This window comes from Urocitellus parryii, chromosome 11, assembly GCF_045843805.1.
Source record: "Urocitellus parryii isolate mUroPar1 chromosome 11, mUroPar1.hap1, whole genome shotgun sequence".
In the NCBI taxonomy this organism is placed as follows: Eukaryota; Metazoa; Chordata; class Mammalia; order Rodentia; family Sciuridae; genus Urocitellus; species Urocitellus parryii.
This window is the reverse complement of record NC_135541.1, coordinates 120321340-120345785: the sequence shown is the minus strand read 5'-3', so window position 1 is coordinate 120345785 and position 24446 is coordinate 120321340. Positions and strand designations below refer to the sequence as shown.

Genomic DNA, 24446 nt, shown 5'->3' with positions numbered 1-24446 from the left:
GTGGACTACAAGAGGATGTTGTACTACGCACTATAGATGGAGGCATTCATATATAACCTGGCACATTGCATTCACACAATTGTCTCTGAATTTGAATTTGGACTAATGTGCCTTGAGGCAAGATCATAATTACAGTACTGTTGATCTTTCCCATTGTCAGCTCTAATCATCTGTTAAACTTGGAATCAAATGAGTCCTCCTTGGAGCCTCTGCCCATAGATCAGAGGTTCTTCAAGTAGAGGATTCAGTAGGGCCATCCCAAAATACTTGTCCCCTTTACCCTTTCAAGAACCATTTTGCCAAACGGAGTTTAGCAAATATGTTTGGTAGGATGTGACTCTCACCCTCTCTTTTCCTATCTCATTTGCAACAAAGGTTCTTTGAACCTTATATGGGCCAGGAGTGGTGGCACACACCAGTCATCCCAGCCTGTCATCCTAGCTACTTAGAAAGCTGAGCTGGAGGTTTGCAAGTTGAAGGCAGCCTTGGCAACTTTGCAAGACCCTGTGCCAAAATAAAAAACAAAAAGTGCTGGGGATGTAGGTCAGTGGTAAAACACCACTGGGTTCAATCCCAGTATTGCAAAAAAACAAAAAGAAAAAAGAAAACCTCCTTATGTCATGCAAAGTAAGCATACTGAGAGCTTGGATTTGTCCTGCATATTGTCAGAAGTGACAGCATAAGGCAGACAGGACTTGTTGAGATTCAGACAGCAATCCACAATGGGGCTTAGATGAAGTCAGGACCCTGGGCAGAGTGACAGAAAAGAAAAGGAACTAAAATATAGTCGGTCCCAGGCACCCTCTGAGGGTGACCAATTAAATTCTGCGAGGCCCTCCATCTTCCAGGTTCTTGGTGAGCACAAGCAGACTGAACTCTTTCCAACAGGGTACTCAAGAGAAACCAGGTGCCTTTCTACACACTGGGTGGGTGGCGGGTGGGGCAGAAAAGTCAGTGTAACTACCATGACACAAAGCCAGTTTTGTTTTAGCTGATAAGAATTCTGAAGACTGATGTTAAAGACTTTCCCGGTTTGCTGATCACATGCGCTTCTAGATTTTGCTGTGACTTTCCTGGATCATTCCCACTTAGAGCTGTGTAGGGGGCGGGGGGCTGGCACCTCTCCATGAAGCTAGGACATTACAGGTCAGGCCTCACAGGAACCACTTGCTCCTGTGCGAGTGAACCCTATATAGCGCAGCACACAAGGACCAGGCTGTCTTGGGGCTGGTTTGGCTATAGCAATTTCCCTTCCACTGGCAGTCCTGGCTGCCTCTGGCCCCTGGCATCAGACCAGCTTCTCAAGAGAGCACAAGTCCTGGTTGTCCATTGGGAGCCTTGTATTCTCTCAAGACAGAATGCAGACAGTAATCCCAGACACAAGGTCAGACCCATGACTCACCTTCCCAAGATGAGGGTGTGTACCACCCGGAAGAGCTGGCAGCAGGACCAGGCTGGCGTCACCAAGCATCCTTCCTCCCCCACTCTGTCCCTCCCTCATGCCCACTGAATCATTCTCTGCCTTCCTGTCCTGGTCATGCATCGTCCATGTCAGGATATTTTCATGGCTCGGGTGTCATTTTGGGTGTGCTGGTTGATGTGTGGTTGGGACCAGGACAAGGCATCATGTGTGTGACTTGGGTTACATACCAAGGCTTGGTCAATGCTTCTCCATGACTTCCAGCAGACAGAGGCCTCAGTTAGTGTCACCCACAAGGAACCCGGGGCCCTCACAGAACTATACAATGCCACAGTCCCTATGACAATGCTATTTAATGTGAAGTCAAAAACAAACTACAAACCCCACCAGCTGGGGACATAGCCCAGTGGTAGAGTGTTTGCCCAGCGCACGTGAGGCTGGGTCAATTGCCAGCACCACAAAAAGGGTCGGGGGAGAAATGACCACACAACTGTTTTCCATTATAAAAATTTATCAAAGAGATCATCTGAGTTTTAGACGCTTGGTTTAGCAAAGGTAAAAGACTAAAAACAGAAAACAAAAACATTAAAACCAGGTTAACTCATTTTCAACCTTCTAAGAAGAACCTAAATTAAATAAATCCTCTACTATTTTAGGTAAGAAACTGCTTTTGTAAATCAGGAAAGTTGATTTCTAAGCTACACTCTTACCTCACTGTCTTTTAGCAGTAAGAACAAAACCTCACTAATAGTGGCTCTTCTCAAAGTTGGTAGGTGGCACCCTAGCAGGCTGGATGCATACTCTGCAGTAAAAGCAGGGTCTGGGATCCACAATGTGACCAACCATTCTGTATCCAATCAGGACACTTTTGAAAGTGAAAGGATGCTGTTCATTACTTGAGAATAAAAAATGCTGGGCATGGGAGCATAGGCCTCCAGTCCCAGTGACTCAGGAAGCCGAGGTAAGGAGGATTGCTGGGGCCCAGGAATTTGAGGTTAACCTGGATGACCCCCCAACCCCAACCTGTCTCTAAAAAGCAAGAGACTTATGGCCACCCTAGTGATAAGGCAATGTGGGAAACTACATTTCCCAGTATGCCCTGCCCTGGAAACCAAAAAGCCTGACTGGCACAAAGCACCCTGGGACCCATGGTTAGCACCATATAAGCAATCCAGGGCTAGAATCTGAAGTGAAGGTCTCCTGCTTCCATGGGACACTTAACCAGATACAGGACACTGAGCTGAGGTGAGATTTCAGTGGATATTAGGTCTGGGGAGGAGAGTGTCTCCCCAGCAAGTCCAGCTTCCACAGGTGTGAAACGAGCGGAGGCAGGCATGGACCTGCTGCCATGGTTCTCCTGGGTGCGGCCTGTCTCCCCACAGCTGCTAGTTTTTTGGGACATCCTGGGCCAGGTGTTGTTCCCACTCAACTTCAACCAGCTTGTACAGCTCCATGGTGGCCTGGGCGTCTTCCACAGAGGAATGGCCCTTCCCGACCTGAACAGGAGGAAGAGAAGAGCATGAGGCCACAAAAACCATGTTCTTCCTGGTGATCCTGCCCCCTGGCGGCCGCTCCATGCTGTTTTTCCTCCAGCAGGCGGGCTGCAAAGATACAACTCTGGGTCCTTACTCTTTATCTAATCTCAGGGCTTGAACTCCCAGGAAATTCTTTTTTCCCCCCTTTTGTGGTGCTAGGGATTGAACCCAGCGCCTTGTGCACGCGAGGCAAGCGCTCTACCAACTGAGCCATGTCCCCGTCCTCCCAGAAGGTTCTTGCTACCGTCACCTCAGTCACTTCTGTAGCGGCGTGTGCACCTGTACCATTCTAAGTTCTACAGAGAAGGACACGACCAGATGAAAGACAGGCCTTCTGAGACTCTCCCTGTTCCCAGTCCCGCCCACAGCTGCCTCCTGGGAGACCCCTCCTCGAATGCTAAGCACGTGCAGCATGTGACAGTCCTTACATGGGCTTCATGTTTTTTTATCTTTGATTTTCTTGGTCCTGGGGACTGAGCCCAGGGGTGTGCTACCACTCAGCCACACCTCCAGAACTTTTTATTTTTTTTGAGACGGGATCTCACCAAACTGCCAAGGCTGGCCTCGAACTTCCTCCTGCCTTAGCCTCCCAAGCAGATGGGGCCACACATGTGTGCTCCTTATTCTTTTAAACTACCGCCTACTTCTTCCTTCTGTTTAGGGTTCTGTAGCCCCTTTGGACTTTCTTTTCCTTTTCCAAAGTACTACCTGGAACATTCTGTGAAGGAGGAATTATTATCCACAGGAATTACTATATCTGATGCACAGATAGAGAAACTACTAGGCCCCTGACCCCAAAGCTCTCCCCACCAGAGAAGCCATTTGGAGCCCTACAGCCTGAGCATTTGTGGGGTCAGAGCCTGCAGAGAGGCAGTGATGAGTGCCTGCAGTGCACCCAAGGTGTGTGTGAAGGGGTAGCGCTGAAGGACAGGTTACCTGTATGTCCCGGTGTAGCAGCTGCTTGGTGAGGCGCTTCAGAGACATGGTGGCATTCTCCGGGCAGTTGGCCTTCCGGTTGAGGAGGGGGATTTGGGAGGTGTCTCGGGTGAGGGACTTGGGGTGAAAGTACTGCAGGGCTTTGAAGTCATTGTGGATGGCATGCCCTACCACTATCTTCCCCAAGAGTATCTTCAAGATCTGGAAGAGGAGTGAAGGAGGGGGTGGCAAGAAACAAGACACAGCTGGAATCCTGCAGCCAGCAAGTCCAGCATGGCCACTGGCTCCTCTTTTTTTATTTTTTATTTTTTGGGGGAATACCAGTGATTGAACTCAGGGGCATTCGACCACTGAGCCACACCCCAGCCCAATTTTGTATTTTATCAGAGACAGGGTCTCACTGAGTTGCTTAGCACCTCGCTGTTGCTGAGGCCAACTTTGAACTCGTGATCCTCCCGTCTCAGCCTTGGAGGTGCTGGGATTACAGAAGAGTGCCACCATGCCCAGCAGTCCCTGCCCCCCCCCCCAAATGTGACACTGGGATTGAACCAGGGGCACTTTACCACTGAGTTACATCCCCAGCCCCTTTTCTTTATTTTGAGATAGGGTCTTGCTAAGGGTCTTGCTAAGTTGCCCAGGTTGGCTCAAACTTGGGATCCTCCTGCCTCAGCTTTCCCAAACTGCTAAGAAAACAGGCACGTGCCACTGTGCCCAGCTCCCTCTGGTTTCTTTTCACCAACAGCCCACCTCCCCATCCTTGAAATACTCTCTCCACATTTTCCTTCTTCTGAAATACACATGGATGAGACCCACAAAGTCAAAGATGGGCTCCAGGGAGACTAGAGAAGCCCTCAGATTACAGGCAAATAAGTGAGTATGGTTGCTTTGGGGAGAAGGGTCTGGCAGTGATGAAACTGCCGAGGCTTAAGAACTGTCGAGCACAGTGAGGCACCCCTATAACCCCAACAACTTGGGAGGCTGAAGCAGGAGGATCACAAACTCAAGATCAGCCTAGGCAAGACTCTGTCTCAAAATATAAGAAAATAACAAAGAATGGGGATGTATCTAAGTGGTAAAGAAAGTGTCCCTGGCTTCAATTCCTAACACCCAAACAGACAAAACCACTATAAACTAAAACTGCAGAGAAAACCTTATTTACACTAGTCTTGGAATCAAGTAACTTCTCACCATTTCATGGTCTTAAAGCATGAAGACATACTACCAAGGAGGACAATCAATGAATGCCTGCGGGCTCTGAAGGCCATTCCCCAATGGCATTCCAAACAGACTGAGAACAAGAGCAATAGTCCTGCAGGGCCTTCTAAGAAGACCCCAATCAAAAAGGCCACACTCAGCGAGCATACCTTAGTTAATCCCAGCCTGGTCACGGGATAGTGCTTTATGATGAAAACCACAGGCAGCCCAATTAACTGAGCATTTAGTTGCTCCTGGCAGCTTCCTGTCTACGACCACCTTTTTTCATGTCCTTCAACATAAGCTCTCACTAAAGGTGAGACAAATCTAAGACCCATCTTCTGTTTCTCCCAAGCCTTTACTCAACTGTGCCCCTGTGAAGAGGATGTCCTTTAATTCTTTCTCCCATGTCTTGTCTAATAACCAGTCGTCTGACCTCTGACGAACCTCCTCCAAGGACTCCTCTGGCATTTAAGGAATTATTATAGCAGAGCAGGAACCTAAAACTGCAAAATGGACTCAGGGTGCCCTCTGGTGGACTCCTAAGCAGATTCATCTTTCACTCTCCTCTTCCTTCACTGGCCCCAGCTCAATCTCCTTTTTTGTTTCCTATTGGCTCTCAAAATTTACCACAGGGAGCTGGGGTTGCGGCTCGAGCGTTTGCCTGGCATGTGTGAAGCACTGGGTTCAATTCTCAGCACCGCAAATATAGGCCCATCAAAAAAAGATTTATCCCAGAGTCAGATGAGTGGGTTGGCTGAATGCATGAGAACTCCTGTGCACCGGCCTGTGTTTCTTAAGCCTTTCACCACAGGCCGCCTGTGGGAAGCCAACCTTATGGGTGACTGAGTTACACTCCCCAGCTGGGTGCTGAGGCGCTCAGTCACAGAAATGGGTGTGTCTTGCTACAGCCCCATGGGTGAAGCTATGCTCACCTGTTCCTTTGTAATATAACCCCTTGCCCTGTTTAGGATAGAATCTTCCATGGAAGTGCCTTGTGTGTGTCCCCTTCTCTTACTGTGCCCTTGGGTGTGGCCTACCCAGGTGTCAGTCAACCTGCTGACAGTGGACATCATGAAGACAGACTCAGCCCCCTGAAACCTGACCCCTTGCCTCATTTGAATAGCTTTTCCTCAATAAAAGGGGTCAGCGCGTGCTCTCGCTCTCTCTCTGCTCTCTTTCTGCGGACCCTTAAGGTCAGAGGAGCCGTCACAGCGACCCCAAAGAAAAAGGTATTTGTGTCTCTTGTGTGGTTATTTCGTGCAGCCCAGTTAGCCCAGTTTAACTAGAGTGACCCCTGAGCCTTTTAGTCGTGAGAACAGAAACCCGGCGGCCGCCTGCCTCAGTTATGCACCCGACGCCCTAGCTCTAACAGCTGTCTGCTCTCCCCTACCAGCACTTTATACAGTGTCCCAGGATATTTTTTTTTTAAAGGAATAAACTTGACTCATTTTTATTAGAGAAGTGCTGAACACAAGTTATATTTTTTAAATATGTTTCCAGTTGTAGGTGAACATACAGTGTCTTTAGTCTTACGTGGTGCTGAGGATCAAACCCAGTGCCTCACACATGCAAGGCAAGTGCTTTACCATTGAGCCACAACCCCAGCCCACAGGCTGCATTTTTTTTCTTTTTGCGTTACTGGGGATGGAACCCAAGGCTTCCTTATGCTAGACAAGCAATCTACCACTGTTACCCAGGCTGGCCTCAAACTAGGGATCCTTAGCCTCCAAAATAACTGAAATTACAGACATGTGCCACTGCACCCAGCTCCCAGGCCGCTTTTTTGCCTTGGGAAGCCCTCTCCACCCGGCTTCTCTCAATCCTAGATTCCAATTCCATAAGGCATTCCCCAATAGCACCTTCTCTGGACCCTCATGCCTGCTACTCTGCTCAGTTTCATTACTAGCTATTGGGATGGGGGCATAGCTCAGTTGGTAGAGTTCCTGTCTCTTGAGCACAAGGACCTGGGTCACCAAAAATTAAAAAAAAAAAAAAAAAAAAAAAAAAAAAAAAAAAAAGCACTTCATTACTGGCTGTTACTTCTCTATGCATACTTCAGTCCATCCCACTTGATACTTAAAATAGGTCTTTGTTAGTAAAATCCATTGTATATTCCTTTCAACCCTTCTTACTCCCCAAACAAGCACTTTTTGTGAGGGGGGGGTGGTGGGTACTAGAGATTGAACTCAGGGGTACTTGACCACTGAGCCACTTGCCCAGTCCTATTTTGTATTTTATTGGTCTCACTGAGTTGCTTAGTTTGCTGTGCCCAGGAAAAATTAGCCTTCTAAACCATCTGATACTTTTCTCTCTCCCTCCACAGTCCTTCAGTGTTTGCTGAAGATTTCGGACAGCTGGGCGCAGTGGCACACACCTGTAATCCTAGACTTGGGGAGAATGAGCCAGGAGGACCACAAATTCAAGGCCAGCCTGGGCAATTCAGTGAGGACTTGTCTCAAAACACAAAAAGGGGTGGGGATATAGTTCAGTGGTACAGTATTTACTGGGTTCACAGCCCAGTACCAGGGGAAAAAATGTCTCAGACTACTCCTACCCACCTCACTGTCATCATCAAGACCCATGCCTCTCACCTGGCTCCGAGCGGTCTTGAAGGGTGTAGCATTCACCATGTGCTTCCTGCAGATACCGCTCCATCTGGTCCGGTAGTCCACAATGGGGCAGGGTGGAAGGATGTACTCATCATAAAGCACATCTCCATCATAGTTGACAATGCTACATCGAGCCAAAGAACTAACATGCCCTTTGGGTCCTGTGCCCACCATCTCACAGTCAATTGCCACCATCTTTCCTGGAAACTTCTGGGATATTCCAGAGCACTTACTCTCTGAGTGAGCTCTGGTGGAATTCTGTGTGGCATTGTTCTGAGAAGGGTTCTTCTTCTGGGGGGTCTTCTTTTGGGAGCAAGTTGGGTGGCTCTGAATCTTTGGAAGGGCACTCTGGAATTCCCCCAGCAAATCTACTTTAGCTGCAACAGAATTAGCCTTCTTTGAAGGAGCAGGGGTCAGCCAAGACACTCCAGCTTTCTTGTCCAGGGACAATCCTGACCCACTGCTGGATGCAGCTGTGTTCTTTTTTGAAAGGGGAGGGATCTTGCAAGTACCATCTACTCTCACATTTTCCCCTTTCTTTGGAGGTTCTGAGTGTAATTTAGGCACCCTGCTAGCAGTCTGCTTCTTTTTATTGAGAACGCCCCTCTGTTCCAAGAGCCGCCGCCTCTTAACAAACTTTCGATGCTTGGCATTTCCTTCCAATGCCTTTTTGGGTGGAGATCTCCCAAAATCCAGATTCAGGAGTATAGCAGACATGAAGGCAGTGGATGATGGGACAGCAGTTAGGAAGAGTGGCTCATGGATAGGAAGAGGATGAGGGGCTCTTTTTCTAATGAATCACATTGTCCAACATGAGAAGGTCTGCAGAAAACCCTGGGGAAGAAAGCGATCCTGGTACCTGCACCCATAGGCCTAGAGGAAGAAATGAGATAAGACCAATCTCTGTGGGATTTAAGAGAGGGAAGGCATCAAAACAACTTATCAGAGGGGAAATGAAACCGTATCATGAAATGATGGAAGGAGTACTGGTGTGAGCCAGGAAGTCCCACGATTCACAACTGCGCGGTCATTCACCTTTTAAGGTCTCAGTCTCATTGTAAAATGAAAGGGCTGGGCTCAGCTGTGGAGTGAGTGCTTAGCAGGACGCAGGCCCCGGGTTCCATCACCAGCACCAAAGAAAAAGAAGGACCCAAAGGGCCCGTCGAGTTCGAAGCCTGAGGTCCGGGAAGCCAGAACAGGCAAGCGCTGTAATCCGACCAGAAAGACAAAGTCTAAGATGCTCAGGTGAGGAGTGTGACACCGGAGTACGGCACAGGTGGCATCTGAGTCGTGAGCCCACGAATAGAGACACAAATCCAGGCACCCCTCTCTCGGATCTGCTGGGAGGAAGTAGCCTCCAAGCGCATCTTACCCAAGTCCTCCCAGGCAGAGACCTTTGACACCACACGACAGCGGTGCCGGGTGGCAGGGAATTAACAATCGAGGTCACCCACCTCAGCAAGCACATTCCGACGGTTCTCCCGGTGGGGACCGTCCCCACAAGCCCATATACCTACCTCCAAGAAGGGCCCCTCTAGGAACGGAAGCGTCCCGAGCCTGAGGCGGAAGTCGGCACGTGCCGACGAGCCCCGGGACGACAGCAGGCGCGCGGGTTGGAACGTGTCGGGGGCCGGCGCGCGCGCGCCCGCAGCGCCCCCGTTTCCGGTAGCGAAGCCAATGATTCCGAGTGTGTGAGGAGCGGCAGCGGCGGCGGCGGGGGCGGTGGTGTGGGTGGGGGCGGGGGCGGGATTCGCTCCCCGGCCCCTCTAGCTCCGTGGAGGTACAACTCGAAGGTAAGGAGAAGCCGCTACTAGTCCGAACTGCAGCGCGCCGGGAACTCAAGGCCCCACTTCCGGGAGGGGAGGGCCTTGCACGGGAAGGGGCGGGACTTAAGTTTCGCCCGCCCACTTGATGAACATAGGGCGGCTGCGCGGCTCTGTGGCGTCACCGCGCCGACACCCCGCCCCGCGTGCCTTGCAGCCAGACACCGCGCAGTCAGACGTCTTGACTTGTGACGTCGGGCGGTCCGGGGCTGAGCCTCATATTTGTAACTCCAGTATGGTATCCCGGAGAAGCTGCGTCCGACACCGGGCTCGAAACTCTTCCCGTTCTGCCTGCGGATGAGCCCGGCCCGGGTCCTGGGCCAGCGCAGTTCAGACCCTGGGTCCACTTTCCCGCGCATTCTCGCCCGCTGCGCCACCGGCTGCATCCCGGGATGCCGGGTATCTCCGCCCGGGGCCTCTCTCCGGAGGAGAGGAGGCAGCTAGCTGTGAACCTCACGCGTGTCCTGGCACTCTACCGTTCCATCCTGGATGCCTACATCATCGTGAGGCCACAGGGCTGTGGGCGGGGTGCTGCTGGTCGTGTGGTTGGCTTGGTGCCCACGACAGGGAGAGAATTTGGAGAGTTCTTTGAGTTTGTTTTTGTACAAGAAAAGCTTAAAATTGGGGTGATTTGGGGCAGGGGTTGTAGCCTAGTGATAGAGCGCTTTCCTAGCACGTGTGAGGCACTGGGTTCGACCTCAGCACCACATAAAAATTTTAAAAAATAAAAATAAAGGCATTGTGTCCATTTACAAATAATAATAATTTCAAAAAACCTGGGGCTACCCCCCCCCCTTTTCTAATACTTAGGTTGTTTTTCTAAGTTTCTTAAAATCCAAGGTAATAAAATACATGGACATTTATTTGAGCTGGGCTGGAGGTGCGTTGAACTCTCCTAGAAATACAAGAAGTGTTCCAAGAAGTCATGTGTTCATTCATTCATTCATTCAAACCTTGAATAAATTCCTTGTTTTGTGGATAGTTCAACTTGGGCATCAGACAGACTAGGACTAGAATCTTACCTCCTCTACTGTGTTAATCTTAGGCTCTTCTCCCCCCCACCCCTCCTCCTCTTTCTCCTCCTTTTACTCCTACCCCCAGTTTAATCTGCAAAGTGGATCTCTATCTGAAGGATCATTGTGAAGAACAAATGAGATGATGTGTAAACAGCACATCCATTGAGTTGTGTAGACCCCAAACCAGAAACCATCCTTGATTCAGCTCTTAATTGATCCACAATCTAATACTTCAAGTTCTCTACCTTCAGAATAGATTCTAAATTGTTTTGTTCCATATCCATTGCTATCATCCTGAAAGCCACCATCTCTCTCCTAAACTACTTCCTTAATGACTCTCTGTATTTACTTCTGCTCCTCCATAACCAGCTCTTCACTGAAGAAGCCTTTCAAATGTAAGTTGTATCATGACATTTCTTGCTATCTGGATCCTTTGATGAAATAATTTTATTATCTACAAACACGTATATAGCTGGGTGTGGTGGTGCACACCTGTAATCCCAGCAGATTTGGAGCCTCAGAGCCAGCCTCAGCAACTTATCAAGGTCCTGAGCAACTTGGCGAGACCCTGTCTCCAAATAAAATATAAAAAGGGCTGGGGAAGTGGCTCAGTGGTTAAGCACCCCTGGGTTTCAATACCTGGTACCTAAAGACCCACTGTATATGATCTGGCTGTTGCCTCTTCAATCCTCATCAGATTTCATTCTCTTACATTCACTCTGCTGTACTTCAAATTGGCCTGATTTCTTTTCCACAAATGTGGCAGGCATCTGGGCCTTTACAGTTGCAATTATTGATCTGTCTGGAATGCTTTCCTCCACAGAAAGGCAATAGAGCAGACTGGTTAAGATCAAGGACTGGAGTAAAACCTGTTTCAAGTCCCAGTTCTGCTACTTAACTAGTTTTTTGACTTGGGCAAATTATTTAATTGCTGTATCAGTTTCCATATCTGTAAAATGGGGGTTAAAATAGCATCTACCTTAAGCCCCAGAGGTGGCCCACACCTGTAATACTCATGAGAGGCTGAGACAAGAGGGTTGCAATTTAAATTGCCTTAAAGCAACTTAGTGAGACCCTGTCTCAAGATAAAAGTGGGGAGGGCTTTGGATGTAGCTCCTTGATAAAACACCATTGGGTTCAATCCTCAGTACCAAAAGGAAAAAAAAAAAAGAAACTGAGTCATTTGTTTTTTTCCTTTAAATTTTTTTTTTTTTTTTGCGGGGGGAGGGGGTGGGCACCCGGGAGTGCTTTGACAGTAAGTTACATCCTCAGTCCTTTTTACTTTTGAGACAGGGTCCCTCGAAGTTGTTGAGGTTCTCACAAAGTTGCTGAGGCTGGCTGGCCTTGAACTTGGGATCCTCCTGCCTCAGCCTCCTATTGCTAGGATTAAAGGTGTATGCTACTGTGCCCAGGTAAACCACCTGGGAGTTGAGGGCACTGGAGCAGGCTTGACAAAAGAGCTGATTCTAAAGAGTAGGAGGTATTTGCTGGTTGCAGCCAGTGGCCATATGGGCCAGCAGTGCTGGAAGGAGGCAGTAAATTCTACAAAAATTTTATCTCTGCTTTATTTTTGTATTTTCTGAGCTTAGATTAGAAACTTGGTACATGACCCAAACAAAGCCCAGAATTAATTAATTAGTTAATTATTGTGATACTAAGGATTGAACCTAAGTGTACTCTACCTTTCTTTCTTTCTTTCTTTCTTTTTTTTTTTGTGGTGCTGGGGATTGAACCCAGGGCCTGTGCATTCGAGGCAAGCACTCTACCAGCTGAGCTATATCCCCAGCCCTACCATTTTTAAAAAATGAAACAAGTTATTTATTTTTTCCATTTTTAAATAGTGCATTATATTTGTACATAATAGTAAGGTTTGTGGTTAAAATATTCTACCATTGAGCTACATCCCCAGCCCTTTATTTAATTTTGAGGCAGGGTCTCACTAAGCTGCTGAGACTGGCCCCAAACTTGTGATTCTCCTGCCTCAGCCACCCAAGTTGCTGGTATTGTAGGTGTGGGCCACCACCCCCACTTAGCCCTAGAATTTGTGGTGAATAAATCAATGAGCAAAAATACAGATGTTCAGCACATACAACAACAGGTTATCACCAGGGAGAGAAGAGTGGGGGAGAGTGGGAATGATGCAAGATAGTATCCTGCTGATTGCTTTTTTCCTTTTCCTACAGGAATTTTTCACAGATAACTTGTGGGACACACTCCCTTGCTCATGGCAGGAAGCGCTGGATGGATTGAACCCACCACAGCTGGCCGCACTGCTACTGGGGATGCCTGGGGAAGGGGAGGTGGTCAGGTATGGCCAAAGGGGTCCTGTGCTGGGGAGCCCAAGGCACTCGGTCCTGCAACAAGCTATTGCTCAGAGTCTCTTGAGCTTTTCCTGGGTCCTTGGGTTATAAACTGGTGCCCTGGGAATGTGATAGGGTGATTCACTGGTGGCCTGGGCTGGAATATCTCAGGTACAGGTCGGTGTGGCCACTCACCCTGCTGGCCCTGAAGTCCACAGCCTATGCCCTGGCCTTTACCCGGACGCCTGGCTTTCAAACCCCCTCAGAGTTCCTGGAGAACCCCAGCCAGAGCTCCCGACTGACAGCCCCCTTCCGGAAACACGTCAGGCCCAAAAAGCAGCATGAGATTCGGAGACTGGGAGAGGTGAGGAGATGGCTGGAATGTAGATGGTATCTGGGAACCCAGGCACTCCTTAAGTCCATGGGTTACAAGTATGTGTCCCTTTCCTCCCATGGAAGCCCTAGAGGTTCCTCTCTGAGCAGTTATACTGTAATCATATCTCCATCATTTTGCTGGATTGATTGACAAGCTATATCTCAATCACTCTTATTCCCATTTTTGCATCTTCAGTCTGGTTTTAGCTTCACCAATGCTCTTATTCTGTGGAGGAGATTGAGTCACTGACCTAAAGGGCAAGCAAAATGGCCTCAACCTGGAAGGGGCACCACCCTCATCTTTGACTGGTTTCCATCTCTTTTATCTTCCATGGCACCCTCTATCCACCTTACATTTCCATCTTTGACTCCTGTACCCTCATACCCAAACACTCTTCCCTGGTGTTTGCTCAGGGAGTCAAGAGCCGATGGCCAGGAGACCTTTATTCCCTCCTCTTTCAGTTGGTAAAGAAGCTGAGTGATCTCACAGGATGCACCCAGGTTGTGGACGTGGGCTCAGGCCAGGTGAGACAAACCCCTGGTTCACTGTCTTTTTGAATCATGAGGATATCTAGAAGGCAGGTAATCAGACCTCAGGCCCAGAGAGGCAGGCGCTGAGAAATGGTGCACCAGGCGGGGCAGAATTTAAGCCTTCTGTAGGGCCTGAAATCCCAGTGTCCAGACCACTGAGGATAACAGTGGATAGGGCACTGAATGGGGCTGCCTTTGTCCTCCTCATGCTTTCAGGGCCACCTCTCCCGCTTCATGTCTCTGGGGCTGGGACTAAAGGTGAAGAGCATTGAAGGGAATCAGAGACTGGTGGAGAGAGCCCAGCGCCTGGACCAGGAACTCCTTCAGGCTCTAGAAAAAGAGGAGAAGAAGAACCCACAGGTAGGTTAGCCCTTACTGAAACCTGGGCTGCAGGAGCAGGGTCTGCTTGGCTAGAACTGGGTATGGAGATTGAATCCCCACTTTTAAGTTTCTTGGCTTGAGATGGTTATGTCCCTGTTGCTGCTCTTTTTCCTTTCCCCAAAGCCTCCCCACATCTCAAAGGCACTTTTTAGTTACAAAGTGCTTTCCCCACTGAGTGCAGTAGCACATGCCTATAACCTCAGCAACTTGGGAGGCTGAGGCAGGAGGATTGGAAGTTTGGGGCCAGCTTCAGCAACTTAGCAAGGCTCTAAGCAACTTCAAGACATCGTCTCAAAAAGTAAAAAATAAAAGGGCTAAGGATATAGCTCAGGAATAAAGCACCCTTAGTTTTAATCCCCAGTACCAACAAAATAAAATGTGCTGGGGATATAACTCAGTGGTGAAGAGTCCCTGGAATCATTCCCTAGTACCCCAAATGACAAAATGCTTTTCACACCAATATGTTCTTCTCATAACAGCCAGACGTGGCCAGTCGGGCATTATTACTGGTTGTGGTGCTGGGGGTCAAACCCAGGGCCTTGTTCATGCCAGGCAAGCACTTTACCATTGAGCTACATCCCCAGTCCTGTCAGATACTAGAATCATTATTAGTTAAGAGCCAGGTATGGTGGCAATTCAGGAACTCAAGGCAGGAATATCACAGGTTCAAGGCCAGCCTTAGCAACTTAAACCCTGTCTCAAAAAAAAATAAATAAATAAAAAGGGCCGGGGATGTAGTTCAGAGTGTGCATGGGGGGCCCTTGATTCAGTCTCCAGTACTGCAGAACAAAACCCTGGGGAGGCTGAAGGTGTAGCTCAGTAGTTGAGTGTGGCCCGCCGTGCACAAGACTTGGGTTTGATCTCTCACAGCCAAATAATAATAATAGGAAAAAAGAAAAACTGAGTTTGACAGATGAAAATATTTACAAAATTAATGGTGATAAACACAAGAGTTTATCTTGTCTCTGGATTCATGGTCCAGCCCTCCCCCATGGCCCAGCTTCTTTCCCACGTTCCTTCTGAGGAAGTGACAGTGGACAGGTCTTCCAGTGGCCTGAGGTGGTCTGGGAACAAGAACTTTCCACCTGTCTTTGTCTTGTCTTGCCTCCACAGGTGGCCCAAACAGGCCCTCGCCACTCCCCTTACCACGTGGTCCAGTGGGTGGACCCCACAGCCCTGTGTGGGGAACTTCTGCTTCCGCTGGACAGCTCACAGTGTGGCAGTGCCCGCCTGCTGCTGACGGGCCTCCACGCCTGCGGGGATCTGAGTGTGGCCTTGCTGAGGCACTTCTGCTGCTGCCCAGAGGTGGTGGCCCTGGCCTCTGTGGGCTGCTGCTACATGAAGCTTAGTGACCCTGGAGGCTACCCGCTGAGTCAGTGGGTGGCTGGGCTGACTGGCTATGAACTGCCCTACAGGCTCCGGGAGGGGGCCTGCCATGCCCTGGAGGAGTATGCCGAGCGGCTACAGAAAGCTGGCCCTGGCCTCCGAACCCACTGCTACCGAGCAGCACTGGAGATGGTCATCCGACATGCCCGGCCTGAGCTCCGTCGGCCTGGGGTGCAGGGGATCCCCAGGGTCCACGAGCTCAAGATCGAAGAGTGAGGTTGCGGTGGGGGGTGGGGGATCACTACCTCGAGACCCCACTTGTTAGCACATCCAAAGAAAAACTCTTGTCCAGAGAGGTGATGTTCAGTTTTCTGACTGGGGCGACTTCTTCAAATTTCTTTGAAAGAAGATGTTCATTTGCTGGGAGCAGTGGCACACTCCTGTAATAATCCCAGCTACTCAGGAGGGTCAGGCAGGAGGATCACAAATTCAAGACTAACCTGGGTAATTTTAGCAAACTGTCTTAAAATGAAAAGTCAAAAGGGAGGGCTATATGGTTTAGTGGTAGAGCACCCCTGGGTTCAATCCTCATTACCACCCAAAAGAAAGGGAAAAAAATTATGTTTATTTATTTGTTTGTTTGTTTGTTACTAGGGATTGAACCCAGGAATGTTCAACCACTGAGCCAGCCCTTCTTATTTTTTATTTAGAGACAGGGCCTCACAAAGTTGCTGAGGCTTGTTTTGAACTTGAGATCGTCCTGCCTCAGCCTTCAAGGTGCTGGGATTATAGGTGTGTGCCACCATGTATGGTTCATAAAATTTGTTTTTTGCAGCACTGGGAATTGAACCTAGGGCTTTACTAGGCAAACTCCACCACCAAGCTAGACGCCAGCCAAATGAAAAGTTGTATTTTCCTTTTTTTTTTTTTTTTCTTTTTTTTTGTGGTACTAGAAATAGAACCCAGGAGTGCTTTACCACTGAGCAGCACTTTTATTTTTTTAAACTTCAGGACAGCATCTCACTAAGTTGTCATGGCTGGTTTTGAACTTGCCATCCTTCTACCTCAGCCTTCTGAATGCCTGAATTACAGGTGTGCACAGCTGGGCCCAGCTTTTATAGTTTTTTAAATGCTTAAAATATGGCTAATTTGGACAAAACTGGCTGAAAATAAGTTTTTGTATCAGCTGATATTGGCAGAATTCACAGCGAGAGAAACATTTAAAAATGTATGTTAAGGCTGGGATGTAGCTCAGTGGTAGAGCACCTGCCTAGTATGCTTGAGGCCCTGGGTTCAATCCCTAGTACCATAAAAAGAGAAAGAAAGAAAGAAAAAAAAACACCCAGCGTATTGGGTCAGGCACTATGGTGAATGCCTCTAGTTCCAGAGGCGAGACAGGAGGATCTCTTCAGTCCCTGAGTTTGGAGCCAGCCTGAGCAATATAACAAGACCTCACCTGTTTGTTTATTGTGGTGCTGGGGATTGAACTCAGGCCTTGAACTTTCGAGGCAAGCACTCTACCAACTGAGCTATGTCCCTAGCCCAAGACCTCACCTCTTAAAAGTAAAATAAATGAGGCTGGATACGGTACTCACACTTAAGAGGCTGAGATGGGAGGATTGCATGTTCAAGGCCGGCTTGGGCAAGTTAGCATGACCATGTCTCAAAAAATAAAAAGCACTAGGGATGTAGTTCAGTGGTAAAGTACCCCTGGATTCAGTCTTCCCCAGTACTGCCAAAATAATAATAAAATTTTAAAATGCATGTTAGGGTAGCAAAGTTCAAGTGGGAGGTAGAGGTTTCTAAAACCAAACTGAGTGCTGTTTGGGGCTGATTCCACAGATACGTGCGGCGTGGGCTACAGCGAGTAGGATTGGATCCCCATCTGCCGCTGAACCTGGCGACCCTCCGGGCCCACCAGGCCCAGGAGAACCGTGTGGTGGCCTTCTTCAGCCTGGCACTTCTTCTGGCCCCACTGGTAGAGACGCTGATTCTGCTGGACCGGCTGCTCTACCTTCAGGAGCAGGGTGAGGAGCTGGAGTTCTGGGGTTGGTCCTTCAAGTCCCAGGCTCCACATCTGCTGGGCCTGGGTCATCGCTGGTGGGCTGGGGTATGGGGTTTGTTAAAGAATGCACATTCCGGCCTGGGATACCCCTCAGTTGATAGAGTGCGTACCATGCATGCACAAGGCCTGGGTTCTCTCTCTCTCTCTCTCTCTCTCACACACACACACACACACACAAACGATTTAAAAAAAAATCCTACCAAGTGAGCCTCTGGTGGTGCCTTCCTGGAACAGATTTTAAGCAAGCACTCCATCATTGAGAACAGGGTCTCTTTTGTCCCCTTGGGGAAAAGGCGGTGGATGTCTCAAGACACTTCTGATTAGCCCTTTCTTCTAGGCTTCCATGCTGAGCTCCTGCCCATTTTCAGCCCAGAGCTGTCTCCTAGAAACCTAGTTCTGGTGGCCACCAAGATGCCCCTGGGCCAGGCCTTCTCTGCCCTGGAGACTGAAGACAGCTGAATACCCCGAGGCAGACCCTTCTGAAACCCCAGGGGTGCACAGCAGCCTGCGTCCTCCCTGGGATCCCAACTGTCTACCAACTCCGTTTCATACTCTCTCTCTGTCGACGTTATGTAATATTGTGTGAAGTTTTATTGTTAATTTATTAAAAACTGGGCTGGGGGTGTGGCTCAGTGGTAGAGCACTTGCCTAGCATGTGGGAGGCCCTGGGAATGATCTCTGGCATTGAAACAAATCAATAAAGAAAAACATTTAAACACAATGACTTGACTTTCGTTCCTTTTTTGGGGGTGGGGGCGGGGGGGTGATACTGGGGATTGAACCAGGGGCACTTTGCCACTGAGCTACATTCCCAGCCCTTCTTTTTGAGACAGGATCTCACTGAATTGCTCAAGCTGACCTAAAAATTGCCACCATCCTGCTGCAACCTCCAAAGTCACTAGAATTACAGGTGTGCGCCATGGTGCTCAGCTCTTCTATTTTTATAAAGAACAGAACAGACACGTGCCCTCCTTAGCAAGAGGCCTGGGTAGCAGCTTCTGCTGCTCGGAGGTCTCCTTTGAGGAAACCTTTCTCTTCCTTGGTTACCACTCCTGAGTATGCAGCCCTGTCCTGGGAGGGCTTCCTTCAGGCTGGCTACCTTTCACCCGGGTTTCACGCCAACAGGAAGACAAAGGCTCCCTCCTGCAGGCCCTGGATATGGCTTATGGGCTGGGTGCCACTCCAGCCTGGACAGCAGCTGCACACAGGAAGACTAACGGCACTTTATTGGTGTCTGAAAATAGTGCTTTGGCCTTCAAGGCTAAGATAAAAAGCCGGAGAAGCTGTCTTCCCCAGATTCAATACCAATAGGTTTTCTTGTGTTTCCGGGTCTCCTGGATCCCCATTGCCTCCATCACCTCTTCCTCCAGTGTCTTCAGACGAGGCACGTAAGTTCTTTCCATAGCATCTTCCACTGATGTGTCTTTGGGGCCATCTGTTGAGTCAGAGGAAAGGAGACGGGACGCGGGAGGGTTGCCAACTCTAAACATCCTTTCCTCTCATTCCCGCTGTCCCCATCCTCTCCCTGACCCCCATGCAGCCTCACCAGTCCATGTTTCAGGGACAATGCCATCAGCTCTGGGAAATTCAGGTTTGGGGATAATTCTTCCTGATCTTGTGGAGACTCGTACTCGCTCTCCTGCCTCCGTAAATCTCCACTCAATCTCAGTGGGTTTCCTGGTGGAGGAAAAAAAATGAGCACGACCTAGGAGCCAGGCTCCCAGCCACACCCCAACCCAAACGTGAAGTCAATGCTAAAAACACAGACTGCCACCCTGTGTCTCTACTTCTCCTGGGACTACCCACAGGGAATTATGGCTAGGTGATGGACCCCTCAACATCTAGAGCACCTAACCGACCATTCCCACTGGATAAATGGGCTGCCCATCCCTAGCTGTGGTCAACACCTTCATGGACTTGAGGGTGAGGAGTCCTCTAACGGAGCCCACGTGCTTGCCTGTCCACAGGATCCACAAGTTTGACCTGGGAGTGGAGCAAAGGGGCTTCACTAGGGATCATGGTTCCCGGAGAATCCTTTGTCCTGCCAATGTAGCGGAAATGCTGTCCAAGAGAGAGGAGACTGTGTCAGGAAGCAAGGGGGCGGGGGCTTGCCCACAGCTGCTCAGCACATTTGGCCCCAACTAAAAAGTAAAAGGTCCAGTTTCACAACCATTGCCTCCGCCACTCTCACCCGGGGCTGCTCTTAATGCAGAGGGACAGATGGGACAGACCTCCTGAGCATCCCCCTCCTCTTGACTCACCGTGTTCAGCCCCTCCAGGACTACCCAATTCCGCTGCCGGATGACTTGAACCACCTTGCCCTGCTTCCCCGCATCCTTGCCTTCCAGGATCTGCACCTGTGGGAAGACAGAGGCTCAGGGAGGGGGACCCTTGCCCAGGACTCCCCATCACTCTGTCCGCCTGAGGCTCTCACCATGTCCCCACAGAACAGATGCCAGTCTTCATCAGAGATGGGTTCCACAACCACGGGGCGCCGCCTGGTCCCCGGGGGGTTCTTCCTCTTGTCTGCCAGGGAACCTGGGCGGCTCATCCCATAGCGGTAGTGAGGGGGCAGAGTGACCTTGGAGGCCAAGGCCAGCAATACAGAGAGACGCATAGCTAGGAGCTTTGAGAATTCTCTTCGCCAGTGAAGACTCAGAAACTTTGCTCGTTAGCTCTGGGATAGAGATAAAAGAGGACAAAGAAGCAAAGGGACATTTTTAAAGCACTAACTCAACTGCTCGGTGGATCCCATCTCATTGAATTCTCACAAGCTGATACTATGATCTTCACTTTTCAAATAAGGACAGAGAGATTAAATAACTTGCCAGTGGCCACAAAGCTAAAGTGTGGGAAATCATTATTCAAACCCACATCTGACTTTGAATTAAAAAAAAAAAAAATTAACCGAGGCCAAAGACCCTTGTATCTAGCTCACTTCAAAATACAGCAGATCTGGGGCTGGGGATGTGGCTCAAGCGGTAGCACACTCGCCTGGCATGCGTGTGGCCCGGGTTCGATCCTCAGCACCACATACCAACAAAGATGTTGTGTCCGGAAAAACTCTGGGTTGATGTACAGAGCAATAAATGATGACTCTCAGAAAACTATATTAAAAAAAAAAAAAAACCCCAGCAGATCCAAGTAGAGCTTGGCACATACTAGGTACACAAGGGAATTATTAGTCAAATATATAAAACACAGGATAGGAAGAAAATAAGTAATGGAACAAATTACTGGCATAGGGTCCAAAGGCCGGCAGTTACAAGGCAATGAACAAAGAGGTAGCAGAAAAAAACAGGAGCTAAAATGTCCCTATCTCATTTCCCAGGTCTATTCTCAGACAGGAAATAACTACTCCTCCCCAAGACTGGCTTCTTTTCTAAGGGAAAGGACCCACAGCGAGGTTCCTACTGTATGCTCCAATGTACCATGCAAGCTAGTGGGGTCTAACCCTTAGGTTGTTAGGTCCCAAATTTCTCAATTAAGTATGGGTTACAAGCCTCCCAAGTTTGTGCCGTGAACTAAATTAATGGGCTAATAAAAGAAATGGCAAAAATAATAGCAGCTAGCCAGGCATGGCTGTATGTACTATAATCCCAGTAACTCCAGGAATGGAGGGTAGAGGATCCCAAGTTCAAGGTCAGACTCAGCAATTTAGTAAGCTCTAAGCAACTTAGCAAAACCTGTCTCAAAATAAAAAAAAAAAAAGTAAAAAGAGCTGAGCTTGTGGCTCAGTGGTAAAGCATCCCTTGAGTTCAATCCCTAACACCTAAACAAAAAAATAAAAAATAAAAAAGGACTGGGGATGGAGCTCAGTGGTAGAGTGCTTGCTTAGCTTACACAAGACCCTAGGTTCAATCCCCATACTGCATAAACAAATAATTTAAAGCTATCTTTAGTTTACTGAACACTAGGTACCATGCTAGGTGCTTCGCTGAATCCTATCATTTAAATTCAAGGACAAGTGATAAAGAAGGTCTGTTAATCTTCTTTTGTGGAGAAGGATGAACCTACCTTCCAAATACTAATAAAATGCATTCTAATGGCATGAAGAACCCTGGACGATGGAGTCAGACCACTTGACTCCTTACTGTCATCTAGGTTCTACACTGTGCTCTGTTCTTTTGCTGTGTGACCCTAGACAACTTACCTTCCGAGTGTCAGTTTCACCATCCATAAAACTTTTCAGGGCTCTTGGTGTCATTTATGTTATTTTTAATATTTTAACAAAGCAAGGTGTAGGATCATGTGACTAGTATTATCCCTTTGGGGTAAATTAATCATATATATCATGCATATATGTATACATGTTATGTAATATATATTCTGGTGTGGGCATTAATATGTGTGGAAAAGAAATAAACTAAAGCCCTGGTTGTGGGGAAGAACTATATAAGAGGGCTGTCAATTTCCATTTTGTTCCTTTCCATGACATTTGCATTTTCTAAAAATTCAACTGGCTTAAATTAATAGTGGAAAAAAAAATTTTTTTTCTTTATATATCTCAGTATGAGGGCTGGGGACGTAGCTCAGTGGTACAGTGCTTGCCTAGCATATGTGGGGCCCTGGGTTCAATCCCCAGGACTGCAGAAAAATAAAAAGGTACATCTCAGTAAGAAAATCTTTGAAAAGGTCCCAATACTATTATAAATTAATAGTGGTTGAATGTAAGGGCCCAAGTATTCCTATTCAGACTCAATAAATGGTGATACACCACTACTGTGTGACAAGCCTAATGCTGGGAATTTCAATATTCCTCATACTTGGTCTTCACATTGCCCAGAGAAAAGACTGTCGGGTTCAAGTTTGATAGGTCCCTTCTATAGACTAGGAAACCGAGGACCTGAGAGCCAGAACGGCTTGCCCTAGTTCATGCAGCTTAACGGGAGCAGGGCCAATCATAAGACCCAAGTCACTTGCATGGAGGGCTGCACCGAGTTCCTTAACTCATTCTGTTCCATATTCCAGACGTGGAATGAGAATAAACAATAAAATGTGGTCGGGCTTGGTGGCACACTGAGATTCACAGCCAGCCTCCAGCAAGGGAGAGGCACTGAGCAACTCAGTGAGACCCTGTCTCTAAATAAAATACAAAATAGGGCTGGGGATGCGGCTCAGTGGTGGAGTGCCCCTGAGTTCAATCCCCAGTACCCGCCCCCCCCAAAAAAGAAAAAAAAAACCTTAAATGTGCCATACTATATAATCATATAATATGTAATAACATCAGGAAGAATGTAACTATGCAATGATTTTATATTAGCATAATATCATATAAGCTCTAGACTGTAATTTCCTACCTAGTTTAATACACCTGTGTCAACTTTGTTGAAATATTCGCAGAACTGGAAACGTGCAACTTATGGATGAAGCCCAGTCAGTCATTCTAGTTCTGCGACTCCGGGAGATGCCAGGAGCCAGCCCAGAGCGGCTAGCACGCCCCTTAGAACTTTCCCTTGGGTTCCTTCCACAGTCTGGAGAGGCTGGTGCACCTTCCGCAGCGGAGCGTCCACTGCGTGCTCTGGATGTCCAGTGCACGGTCGTGGCGCTGACCGTTTGGTCGCCTCTCAGGTCACGGCTCCCCCGCCCCCCAGCCTCATCCACGGTGCGGACCCGGACCCTAGAAATCATCACGCCCCAGCCCTCTTCAGCACCCGCCCGCTCCGAGCTTTCAGTGGCAAGAAACCGCGCGGGAGCGGGACTATGCCACAGCCAGGAAAAAGGAAAGCCCTTCCCGCACCTGCCTCCGGATGAGCCCAGGAATTGCAACCCTCTGGACTTAACGGCGGTCACTTCCCTTTGCATTGCACTGCTGAGCCTCCGTGGGTCACCTCTGCACATGGGTGCTCAGCCCCGCTCGTCCCCGCCTCTCGGGCTTTTGGGAAATGGAGTCCCAGTGCAGAACGGAAGCCCAATAAGGCATCTCGGCTCCGCACAGGCTGGGAACTGTAGTCCGTCGCGGCCAAGTAAGGCGGAACCGGAAGCTCGCCCGGGCTGGGCAGCTCAGAGAGCGTCAGAGCCCCAGGGAGCATGCCGGGAGTTGAAGGCGGCGAGGGAGGGGTCGCGCCTGCGCGTGCTCTGTGTGGAGCCGCTGGGAATTGTAGTTTCTCCAGAGGATGGCTCCATTTTCTAGCTGGTTGTGGCTTCCTGTTCAAAGGATAACTACATGTCCCCCCCGCAAGCGAGACCGGTCATTTCTGTCCACACCCTTCTCTGCTGAAGCGGGTTAGGACAGATCCAAAAAGTGTCATATTTTTTGGAGGAAGGAATGAGACAGGAGCCCTTCCACTGCTAGTACGTGACCTGGACACAAAATGTCAGATAGGGTAGGAAACTCAAAAGGGTCCACATAATTTGGGAAGTACTGGGAGGATCCCAGCTGTCAATCTTCTCCCCTATCCTCATATGACCAGTTAAGGGTAGCAGGCATCCCTAACAAAATTAAGAATCCAGACCAGATGTTTAACTGGACTTGACCCTTGTCAGGTGAAATGTTTTCTTTCTTTGGAATTGGTGATCAGCAACAGGGCCCGGGCAGCTGTCCACTCTAACTTGTCCCTCGTGTTAGGAACTTGCAGTGGACAAACTAGTCAGTGACAATAGCCCAAGGAGAGTGATCTTTGTTCTTGGATGTGCAGAACCGAGAAAGCATCTCCTGACTAGCTGATTAGGATCAAATGTGAGTCATTTGGCCATAAACCTCCCCCTAAGGGAAGGCACCCACCAGTCCCATCACCCATCTCCTCTGTAAACTGCCCCAAACCAGCCTCCCAGCCAGATGGACTTTGCACAAGAGCCTTCCATTTTCTTGGCCAGATGGCTTCTCAAATACTTGCATTCCTTGCCTTAACCCCTTGTTTTTCAACTGGTCTGTCATGTGGCAAGTAGCCCAAGACCAGTAACCCTAGCATTAGCAGAGGGAGAGGTTATCT

General features: G+C 48.8%; 3 protein-coding genes and 1 non-coding gene across 12 annotated transcripts; 2 read left to right on the top strand and 2 right to left on the bottom strand.

Moving 5' to 3' along the window:
- Positions 1 to 1922: 1922 nt before the first annotated feature.
- On the bottom strand, positions 1923 to 9407 carry Isg20l2 (interferon stimulated exonuclease gene 20 like 2). 5 transcript variants are annotated; one of them, XM_026404953.2, is made up of 4 exons: positions 8733 to 9407; positions 7680 to 8570; positions 3892 to 4092; positions 1923 to 2916 (listed from the first exon to the last, which is right to left on the bottom strand). In XM_026404953.2, exons 2-4 carry the CDS (start codon positions 8412 to 8414, stop codon positions 2806 to 2808), a joined length of 1047 nt encoding a protein of 348 aa, XP_026260738.1. In that variant the 5' UTR covers positions 8415 to 8570; positions 8733 to 9407; the 3' UTR covers positions 1923 to 2805. The 5 variants fall into 5 exon arrangements, with proteins under 5 accessions (XP_026260738.1, XP_026260735.1, XP_026260736.1 ...); XM_026404950.2 differs by having other exon boundaries at positions 7680 to 8903; positions 9215 to 9407; XM_026404951.2 differs by having other exon boundaries at positions 9215 to 9407.
- Positions 9408 to 9661: 254 nt separating this feature from the next.
- Positions 9662 to 18630, top strand: Mettl25b (methyltransferase like 25B). 3 transcript variants are annotated; one of them, XM_077803630.1, is made up of 9 exons: positions 9974 to 10023; positions 10906 to 10931; positions 12720 to 12844; positions 13008 to 13200; positions 13674 to 13736; positions 13959 to 14102; positions 15237 to 15721; positions 17292 to 17476; positions 17852 to 18630. In XM_077803630.1, exons 3-9 carry the CDS (start codon positions 12819 to 12821, stop codon positions 17971 to 17973), a joined length of 1218 nt encoding a protein of 405 aa, XP_077659756.1. In that variant the 5' UTR covers positions 9974 to 10023; positions 10906 to 10931; positions 12720 to 12818; the 3' UTR covers positions 17974 to 18630. The 3 variants fall into 3 exon arrangements, with proteins under 3 accessions (XP_026260740.2, XP_077659755.1, XP_077659756.1); XM_026404955.2 differs by lacking the exon at positions 10906 to 10931 and having other exon boundaries at positions 9662 to 10023; XM_077803629.1 differs by lacking the exons at positions 10906 to 10931; positions 13674 to 13736 and having other exon boundaries at positions 9662 to 10023.
- Positions 16690 to 16761, top strand: Trnat-agu (transfer RNA threonine (anticodon AGU)). Its single transcript has one exon. It is a non-coding gene; the product is annotated as a tRNA-Thr (tRNA).
- A 93-nt stretch (positions 18631 to 18723) lies between the features above and the next one.
- On the bottom strand, positions 18724 to 23394 carry Mrpl24 (mitochondrial ribosomal protein L24). 3 transcript variants are annotated; one of them, XM_077803631.1, is made up of 7 exons: positions 23255 to 23394; positions 20509 to 20621; positions 19949 to 20191; positions 19776 to 19871; positions 19472 to 19575; positions 19061 to 19191; positions 18724 to 18949 (listed from the first exon to the last, which is right to left on the bottom strand). In XM_077803631.1, the coding sequence occupies exons 3-7, from the start codon at positions 20129 to 20131 to the stop codon at positions 18813 to 18815; spliced, it is 651 nt and encodes a 216-aa protein (XP_077659757.1). In that variant the 5' UTR covers positions 20132 to 20191; positions 20509 to 20621; positions 23255 to 23394; the 3' UTR covers positions 18724 to 18812. The 3 variants fall into 3 exon arrangements, with proteins under 3 accessions (XP_077659757.1, XP_077659758.1, XP_026260793.2); XM_077803632.1 differs by having other exon boundaries at positions 20509 to 20579; XM_026405008.2 differs by lacking the exon at positions 20509 to 20621 and having other exon boundaries at positions 23255 to 23393.
- Between the last annotated feature and the right edge of the window lie 1052 nt (positions 23395 to 24446).